The sequence below is a fragment of the Dendrobium catenatum genome, unplaced genomic scaffold, assembly GCF_001605985.2.
Source record: "Dendrobium catenatum unplaced genomic scaffold, ASM160598v2 fragScaff_scaffold_1024, whole genome shotgun sequence".
NCBI lineage: Eukaryota > Viridiplantae > Streptophyta > Magnoliopsida > Asparagales > Orchidaceae > Dendrobium > Dendrobium catenatum.
This window is the reverse complement of record NW_021319486.1, coordinates 2,192,111-2,201,888: the sequence shown is the minus strand read 5'-3', so window position 1 is coordinate 2,201,888 and position 9,778 is coordinate 2,192,111. Positions and strand designations below refer to the sequence as shown.

General features: G+C 44.9%; 1 protein-coding gene across 1 annotated transcript; it reads right to left on the bottom strand.

The window, feature by feature from the left end:
* Positions 1 to 2,987: 2,987 nt before the first annotated feature.
* Positions 2,988 to 9,498, bottom strand: LOC110105091. Its single transcript, XM_028697989.1, has 2 exons — positions 4,808 to 9,498; positions 2,988 to 4,722 (listed from the first exon to the last, which is right to left on the bottom strand). Exons 1-2 carry the CDS (start codon positions 5,136 to 5,138, stop codon positions 4,409 to 4,411), a joined length of 645 nt encoding a protein of 214 aa, XP_028553822.1. The 5' UTR covers positions 5,139 to 9,498; the 3' UTR covers positions 2,988 to 4,408.
* Positions 9,499 to 9,778: the final 280 nt, after the last annotated feature.

Here is a 9,778-nt window from a genome sequence, read left to right as displayed (position 1 = left end):
AGCTTTGTCATTCTTTGTGCAGTGCCTGGGGGAGCTGACGACACTTCTAAGATTTTCTGCCACATTCCTTTACTTCCCGATTCTAGGAGCGCTAGCAGATGCAATCACGCTAGAGAGATTTTACGGGATCTAATATACAACATTGATCCGGGGTCTCCAGAGTCCTAAGATATGTTCACCTCCTGTGCTGACCAGTCCCTCAGCTTACTTGCTAGTCTTGTGATGGATAGTTCTGAGCTAGTTGGTTGGGAGATGCTTTGTCGTGATGCGGAGGTTTTCGTTAGACGATTGCGGTCTTTTGCTACCTTATGGCCCGATACTACACTCCTAGAACTAGAGGAGAGGCTTTCCAGACGACGGCCGGCAGCTGATGTTGCCCATCACCAGTTTGACAGGAGTGCAGTGGCAGTGAGGCGACACCGCGAGAGTTCTTCGAAGATTGGTGCTGAGATAGCAGAGTTTACAGCTCGCGTGAAGGGTCTCTGGAGAGACATAAAGGAGGTGGTGTCCAAAAAGACTGATGTAGAGGTGAGGCGCAGTCAGCGTGATCGTCTCACTAGGAGGGAGGAGCAGCGCCACCAGACTTTGCACCAGGCGATGGTGGATGCCGAGACCGCGTTAGTACAGACAGAGGAATTTCACAGTGCAGAGATAGAGTTCCAGTCTTTGTCAGAGTTAGTTGGGCAGTTAGAGGATCTAAAGTCTCGTATCTCTTGACCTTTCTCCCTCTTTTCTTGTACCCTATAGTGTCTGTACGCATGTAGTTCCTTGAGTCTCCATGTACTTGTACCTCATGATGATTATTGTATACATATATGGAGGATTTTTTTTTAAAGCATTTCTTCTTTCTTTTTTTTTTGTTCTCTGAGTTGTACTGAGCGGTATATTGGAGTTATACTCCGAGCTTGAGTTTTGGACATGTATTGTTGGTGTTACTGGGGATTTTAAATATTTATTCGAAGATCTCGGCACGCAGCGCGATGTCGATCCAAATAAATATTTAAAATTCCCCCAGCCTCTAAGGATAGTTGTGAGCAGTGTCGCTTCAGCCATTAGTTGAAATCAGTAGTCGTTAGATTTAGCTCAAATTCCAAAAATTTTGGCTCTTTTGGCTCTATTCTTTGTGCGATGGACCTGACGAAGATCTCGGCACGCAGCGCGATGTCGATCCAAATAAATATTTAAAATTCCCCCAGCCTCTAAGGATAGTTGTGAGCAGTGTCGCTTCAGCCATTAGTTGAAATCAGTAGTCGTTAGATTTAGCTCAAATTCCAAAAATTTTGGCTCTTTTGGCTCTATTCTTTGTGCGATGGACCTGACGAAAGATTTGTGGGTTCTTGGATTCAGTTGATAGTACCAAGTGTGGGTAGTATATTAATTCTTAACCACTCGATGAGACTTTTAATTTAAGTCACTTGAGATCATAAGATTAGGAGAGCTAGAATTTAATAGCTCTTTGTCCTCTAGTTGCTGAAATGGGGTCCCTCTACTGCCGTCTTTCTTATGGCGTATTGAGTAGACAAGACTGCCAGCGATCTGGCCATATTTAGGCATGTTGGATCCGGCATTTTACACCCATTCATGCTTCAGACTCGAGCTATGGGAAATGTGCTCCCTGATACTGAATCTTCTGAAGGTAGATTTGAAGTCATCCTTTGTGGTTGAAGACTTGGACTCACGCACACTTGGTAGGTGTTCGAGATTACCCTTGTCCACTGGAATTCTGATTCTCCGGTCAATTAGGAGAGTGTTGTAGACTATGACCCCTAGAACTCGTTGAGTCAAATCAGCCTTCGTTCTTCCTGCAGTCCCTACTGATGGGTTGACGAAGTGGGGGTTCCGCTACTACGGCCTTTCTTATTGCGTGTTGAGTAGACGGAGCTGTCAGCGATCCGGCCATATTTGGGCGTGTTAGATCCAGCCTTTTACATCCATTCGAACCTTTAGCTTCAGAATGTTGAAAAACTTCAAGCTTTTTGGCTCAATTTGTTGGAGCGTATATTCACAAAAATCTTCTTTTTTTTTACTTCTGAAATCTTAGTACACTTGGAAGGAGAGATGTCCTGAAATTCAGGAAAAATTACCCACATATACACTGATAATAGAAGTTATCAAATCCTGATTTAAATGGATGTTCGTAGTCGATGATTTTAAATATTTATTTGGGGATCTCGACACTCAGCGTGATGTCGACCCGAATAAATATATAAAAGTATTTCCCCCATTTTTTTTTGCAAAATTGACATTCCGTAATTTTAAATATTTATTTGGAGATCTCGGCACACAGTGAGATGTCGACCCGAATAAATATTTAAAAGTCTATGGCCGCACAAATTCAAAAAACGGCGCTACGATATACATTTGTCAACGACACGCTTTACCGACGGGCTTTTGATCAGATGTGGCTAAGGTGCCTAGGGACCAAAGAAGCTGATAAAGTAGTGACAGAAGTCCACGAAAGGCATTGTGGTGCACATCAGTCAGGTCCTAAAATGGCCGCTAAAATCAAGAGGATGGGTTATTATTGGCCAACAATGATTACAAACTGCATTGACCACGCTAAGAGGTGCCATGAGTGTCAGATTCACGGTGATGTTATTCATCAGTCGCCAAATATTTATTCGGGTCGACATCGCACTGCGTGCCCAGATCCCCGAATAAATATTTAAAATTCCGGAATGTCAATTTTGCAAAAAAAAGGTGGGGGGGGAATACTTTTAAATATTTATTCGGGTCGACATCACGCTGAGTGCCGAGATCCCCAAATAAATATTTAAAATCATCGATTGCGAACATCCCTTTAAATCAGGATGTGATAACTTCTATTATCAGTATATATGTGGGTAATTTTTCTTGAATTTCGGGACATCTCTCCTTCCAAGTGTACTAAGATTTCAAAAGTAAAAAAAAAAGATTTTTGTGAATATATGCTCCAACAAATTGAGCCAAAAAAGCTTGAAGTTTTTCAATAGCCTGAAGCTTAAGGTTCGAATGGGTGTAAAAGGCCGGATCTAACACGCCCAAATATGGCCGGATCGCTGGCAGCTCGGTCTACCTAACACGCCATAAGAAAGGCCGTAGTAGCGGAACCCCCACTTCGTCAACCCATCAGTAGGGACTGCAGGAAGAACGAAGGCTGATTTGACTCAACGAGCTCTAGGGGTCATCGTCTACAAGACTCTCCTAATTGACCGGAGAATCAGAATTCCAGTGGACAAGGGTAATTTTGAACACCTACCAAGTGTGCGTGAGTCCAAATCTTCAACCATAAAGGATGACTTCAAATCTACCTTCAGAAGATTCAGTATCAGGGAGCACATTTCCCATAGCTCGAGTTTGAAGCCTGAATGGGTGTAAAAGGTCGGATCCAACATGCCCAAATATGGCAGGATCGCTGTTAGTTCTGTCTACTCAATACGCCATAAGAAAGGTCACAGTAGAGGGACCCCGTTTCAGCAACTAGAGGACAAAGAGCTATTAAATTCTAGCTCTTCTAATCTGATGATCTCAAGTGACTTAGATTAAAAGTCTCATCGAGTGGTTAAGGATTAAGATACTCCCCATACTTGGTACTATCAACTGAATCCAAGAACCCACAAATCTTTCGTCAGGTCCATCACACAAAGAATAGGGCAGAAAGAGCCAATTTTTTTGGAATTTGAGCTAAATCTAACGGCTACTGATTTCAACTAATGGCTGAAGCGACACTGCTCATAACTATCCTTAGAGGCTGGGGGCATTTTAAATATTTATTTGGATCGACATCGCGCTGCGTTCCGAGATCTCCAAATAAATATTTAAAATCCCGAGTGACACCAACAATACATGTCTAAAACTCAAGCTCGGAGTATAACTCCAGCATACCGCTCAGTACAACTCTGAGAACAAAAAAAAAAGAAAGAAGAAATGCTTTAAAAAAAAATCCTCCATATATGTATACAATAATCATCATGAGGTACAAGTACATGGAGACTCAAGAAATTACATGAGTATAGACACTATAGAGTACAAAAAAAGAGGGAGAAAGGTCAAGAGATACGAGACTTTAGATCATCTAACTGCCCAACTAACTCTGACAAAGACTGGAACTCTATCTCAGCACTGTGAAACTCCTCTGCCTGTACTAATGCGGTCTCGGCATCCGCCATCGCTTGGTGCAAAGTCTGGTGGCGTTGCTCCTCCCTCCTGGTGAGACGATCACGCTGACTGCGCCTCACCTCTACATCAGTCTTTTTGGACATCACCTCCTTTATGTCTCTCCAGAGACCCCTCACGCGAGCTGTAAACTCTGCTATTTCTGCACCCATCTTCGAAGAACTATCGCGGTGTTGCCTCACTGCCACTGCACTCCTGTTAAACTGGTCATGGGCAACATCAGCTGCCGCTCGTCGTCTGGAAAGCCTCTCCTCTAGTTCTGGGGTGTAGTACCGGGCCGTAAGGTAGCAAAAGACCGCAATCGTCTAACGAAAACCTCCGCATCACGACAAAGCATCTCCCAACCAACTAGCTCAGAACTATCCATCCCAAGACTAGCAAGTAAGCTGAGGGACTGGTCAGCATAGGAGGTGAACCTATCCCAGGACTCTGGAGACCCCGGATCAATGCTGCATATTAGATCCCGTAAAATCTCTCTAGCGTGGTTGCATCTGCTAGCGCTCCTAGAATCGGGAAGTAAAGGAATGTGGCAGAAAATCTTCGAAGTGTCGTCAGCTCCCCCAGGCACTGCACGAAGAATGACAAACAATCAATATGATAACATATAATATTATAATGCATTAAAATGAACAAACTTAAGACAAATGCTTACCTGCTGAGGGGCTCGCTGAGTCAGAGGAGTAACCAGCAGGAACAGAAGAAGGGCCCGCAGTATCAGTCTGGGTACACTCAGGAAAGAAAGAAAACCCTGTAGGTACTAAGTCTAAGGTTGCTGATACGTATGACGGTGTCTCAAAAAACTCTGAAAATGAGCCTTCGTCAGCTCCTGAAGACTCCCCGTAATAGAAAGACCCGTAAGGGTACACCGGAAAAGAGAAGTCGTCCGGAGGGTTCAACGTATTGTAGCAAGTAAAGTCTGATCTCCTCGGTCTCTGTGAACTCTCGTCGGAGTCCCCAAGTAAAGTGTGAACGTCCACAGACATCCGAGAAGATGAAGTACGCTGGGAGCCGGCACGTCTGCGTGAAGGCCTGGTAGTCTCAGCACGAGGTGGCTCGGGTGCCACATTTGGAGCTCTCACCGGAGAGGGAACTACAACCCCAGCAGTAGTATGGACCTCAGTTTCTGTCCCTGTATCAAGAGCAAATTAAGCAATCAATATTTAATCAAATTAATAAATGACAAAAAAGGGACGGGTAAAAAAAGTACCTCTCTCAAAAGTAGCGTCTGAAAAACCCCTACGGGACCTATGTCCCTTTGGCAACCTGAGACCGTGTACTCTGCTCTCGTATCTCCTAGCTCCGTGCTCCAGAGCAGGACCAAAGGACAAACGTACTCAAGTCAGCTGCGTGAAACTAATGCCGGTACAACTGGATGGCTGAGCTAGAAGAAAACTAGACCCGGTGCCAAGCCTGAGCAAGTGCAGCCACGTCACTGCTGCTGTGAAAAAACGGGTCTCCTGCGGTACAGTCTCCATGCGTAAAACATCTGTAACTGCAGGAACAACTGGGCGACCGTCAAAAGCTGTAGCCTGAAAGTACCCAAACTGTCTGGCTACTCTGTTGGGCTGATAGCCCTCCAACGTCATAATGTTACCAGAACGGTAACACAACCAGCCCGGGCGTATGCTAATGAGGTACTCAGCAACTGTCAAACTCTGTCCACGGAGCAGAAGCATGCGTCTACCTCTATGATCAATCCCATCCACTACAACAATACCTCTCAGGTGAGGCGACAAACCAACGACATCTGGCTGCTGAACCAAGGAGAACCGGTCTCTAACCAACTGTGGTGCAAAGAAGAAAAGTCGGATCCTCTCCGACTCTAGGGTAGAGGACGCCTGAGACAACGGGAGAACAGTGGGGTACCCTCTCTCTGAGAAGTAAGCAGGAAACTCCAGAACAAAAAAGGCACCTTGAGCGTGCAAGTGAATCCATCCGTACAAGTACTGCCATGGTAAAGTCAGATCCCGTAACTCGAGAGAAGCGGCCTCAGAAGCAGTGCGTAGAGACCTATAAATCCTAGCAAGTGTCGCTGGAACCAAAGCAAGTCTCTGCCCCTGTGCTAACTGACTGGCGGCCAGAAGTACGCTACATCTAACTAATCCTGCTCTAAGAAGAAGAACAAAAGTGCAGAGCCAAGTAGCCAAAAGTCCCACTAAGAACAAGTCTTCACTGACACCCGGCAACCCTGGGAAAGTACAACTATAGGTAGAAGAAGGCTCAGCAGTCTCCTCTGACAATGGAGCACCACGCTTCAAACCAAGTCCAAAAGGGTCATGTAGTGAAACTCAAACTGAAGATAGGTACCTCTCCTGAAGAAAACTACGAATCCAAACATCGACGGGCATGGAAGCCCTAGCGCGCCTCGATAGGTCGGACGCTCTATGCGTCTGTCTGTAGCGCTGCAGTGCGACGGGGTAAACATCTAACAGTACTAACCTCCCTCGCCTGTCACCGTCTTCCGAAAGGACCCGCTGAAATAATTGCTCATCTAGAGGAACACACTCCTCAAAGTGGTGGCCAAAAACTGGTAGCCCTGACACTGTCTGGAGGTCTGAAAAAGTAATCGCGAGCTCCTCCGTCCTGATCCAGCAAGTACCTCTGCCTGAGTCCCATAACTCAACTAAACCTCGGGCCCAAGAGGAAGGAAGGCGCCCGTAGTCAAACAGTTAGGCGTAAACTGCCCCGTAAATCCCCGCTGCCTGCAATGTACCTCTGTGTCTGAAGAATGTAGCGTGCCCAACAAATGTAAACCCTGACTAGACTCTTTACCTGCCCAACTGTAGAGTCTCTCGGCCACTCCAAGGGTGCCGGCTGTAACTGCCGGTGACCAAGAAGTCTCGACTATCCAACAGGCTCCGCTACATCGGCTACTGGCTCCAAAATGTCGCAAGTCCCCCAACTCAGTGGTGCAATGGTACTCTCCAACGGGTGATACTCCCCGCACTGCAATCTGAGACTAGTGACCCACCTGTCCGGGTTCTCAAAAGCAACAGAATCCCTAGAAAGCTCTGGCAGTAAAGGGGAGCGGGTAAAGAAACTGTGAAAAACATATCGCCCCCGCAGCATATCCTGGTGCTGCTTTAGTTTATCCCGAACATCAACTCTACTATTGGGATCCCACCTGTCAATCGCATCCCAGATGGCAGCCTCACTAGGCTCACCTGGTGGAAGATCATCAGGTCTCTGCCAACGAAACATCTTCTGCATAAGGAGAAAATACAAATATATCAAAAAGCAGTTGTAATAATGACAAAAAAAAGGAATGTAAAAAAAAAAAAGAGAAGAGGGGCTACTAAGGACCGTCAACCGACATTTGTTGGGGGGCATTTGTTGACCCCTATAACTTAAATTATGTGCAAAAAGGACAAAGGTGGCGGATCGAGCAACGCGCGGGATGATACAACGCATCACTTGAAGGGTCAAATGATCTCTGATTGTAAAAAGAACACCATCGTTGCGATCAGGATATCGAATTTTGCTAAGTCGAGGCCCGTCGCAATCGAATCGGATGAGATCGGTCAAAAGGGACGACCAACACCCGAAATTAAATTACAAAGCTGATCAAACGACGTCGGATCGACGAACCGATTTCTCCATTACGATCGAAACATTATGAATACTCAAAAACTACGTCTTCTATGTTCAATTTGGATCATCCGAATTGGTGGCACAAATTTCGAGACAAAAACACGTATATCGAGAAAATTGGCTTTGGCATTAGCGAAAAAAAGTCCGATCGCAAAACAAACTTCGCCAATGTATTCAGAATATCCTAAATATCTAAGGGTGACATCCAATTTATTCAAATTAAAGCATGCGAAATCAATACGCATTTCAGGTAAAGCACAAATTTCAAGAAAAGTTTGCCCGACTCTACCCAAATGATGCCCGATCGTGAAACGGACTGCGTCGTTGTGTTCGGAACATCGATAATATCTTAAATGCACTACCAATTTGTATAATTTAGGTTGTGCACGTAAATCGAGGTGGGCGCATGCAAGAATTACCATCGGTATGCTCAAATGACACGCCCGATCGTGAAATGGACTGCGTCATTGCGACCGAAACATCGACAATACCCTAAATGCACTATCAAATATTTCTTTTGAAGATGCACATGCAAATCGAGGTAGCCCCATGTAAAACTTACCCTCAACGTCGCCCAAATGACGTCCGATCGTGAAATGGACTGCGTCATTGCGACCGAAACATCAGCAATACCCTAAATGCACTATCAAATTGTTCTTTTGAAGATGCGCACACAAATCGAGGTGGCCCCATGTAAAAATTACCCTCAACGTCGCCCAAATGACGTCGATCGTGAAACGGGCTGCGTCATTGACCGAAACATCGACAATACCCGAAATGCGCTATTAATTTGTCTAATTCTGATATTCGACGAATTCAGCATATTTAACGAAGTGAAATACACGCAAAATGAGAAAAATGCATGCAATTCGAGGCAGCCTTTGACCTGATTGACTCATCTTTGTCATGTTAAATTAATGCATGAGTGACCAATCACTAATATGGCTGTTAAATTAAAAAAAAATGCAACAATAACAGATGCCAAATGGAGAAAACAAGGAGCAGATCCATTAATTCCATTGATGCAAACCTCGTTTTGTCGAACGTCCGTCGATCTATCCCGCTTCAATCACAGCTGGCCCCCGTTCGTCAAAATGAACTATGCCCGCTGTTTTCAGACAGAAGGGAGCCACAAGTAAAGAAAAAAAAATCCTTGCTCTGTTTTCCTCCCCACGCCTCCAGTCTTTGGTCCGCCTCTGACCAGAGAATACCACAAGCAACTGCTCACCTCCACCCCGCCAACAAGAAGCCTCGGTCTCTTCTCTCCTGTCTGACGATTGCTTCCTCTACCTCCCTCTTCAAGCGGAGAAAGCTTCACATCCACGCCTCCAGCCTTCCACGTGCCAACTTAGGTTGGTCAAAGGGAGCTCCTCCTCCTCACAAGCGGACTGCTCACTCGAAATCCCTCCAACAGCAAGGGAGAGTAATCTCTTCTCTTGTAAGGCATCTGATTTGAAGGATTCTTCAAACTGTGAAGCGGCTTTATTGAGTTTTCCTCACGTCGCAACAAGAAACAGCTTGCTTCCCCTGACATTTCACGTGAACCTTCAGCCCACTCAGACAGAACCACTCTCACAGCCACTCTTTTTTTTTTACAGCAGGTTAAACTGTTGGCTATGAGTTTTATTTGACTTCATTCCTTGTCTTTTATGAGCACATGTATGTGTATTTCAGTAATAATTTTTTTTTACTTTTATTTTATTATTAGTAGTAGAACCATTTTGTGGATAGTTTCAGTAGTGATTATTGTTGTTTATAGCAGTAATGATTATTATAAATGATAATTGTATCACAGAATAATTACTTCTTCTTTTTTTTTTTTGAAAAAGGAAGCCCAACATCAATTTATCTCTAGAGCCTAACAATCCACCTACGACTCCATAATAGCAAAGTCATTTCTCCAAAGGCCCATCTGCAGATTTCCTTCATTTCTCTGGCTTACACTCAAACAACCCAAATTTCAGCCCACTCAAATCCACTTTTGCTCCACTCAGCTCTCAAAATATGTAGCATCCCCCCTCAACTGCAGCCC

Excerpts from the sequence above, each read along its gene's own strand:
- LOC110105091 (XM_028697989.1), bottom strand. The coding sequence starts at position 5,138 with ATGTCTGTGGACGTTCACACTTTACTTGGGGACTCCGACGAGAGTTCA. Across the intron at positions 4,723-4,807 it reads CTCAGCGAGCCCCTCAGCAG|TGCCTGGGGGAGCTGACGAC; the intron begins GTAAGCATTTGT and ends TTCTTCGTGCAG.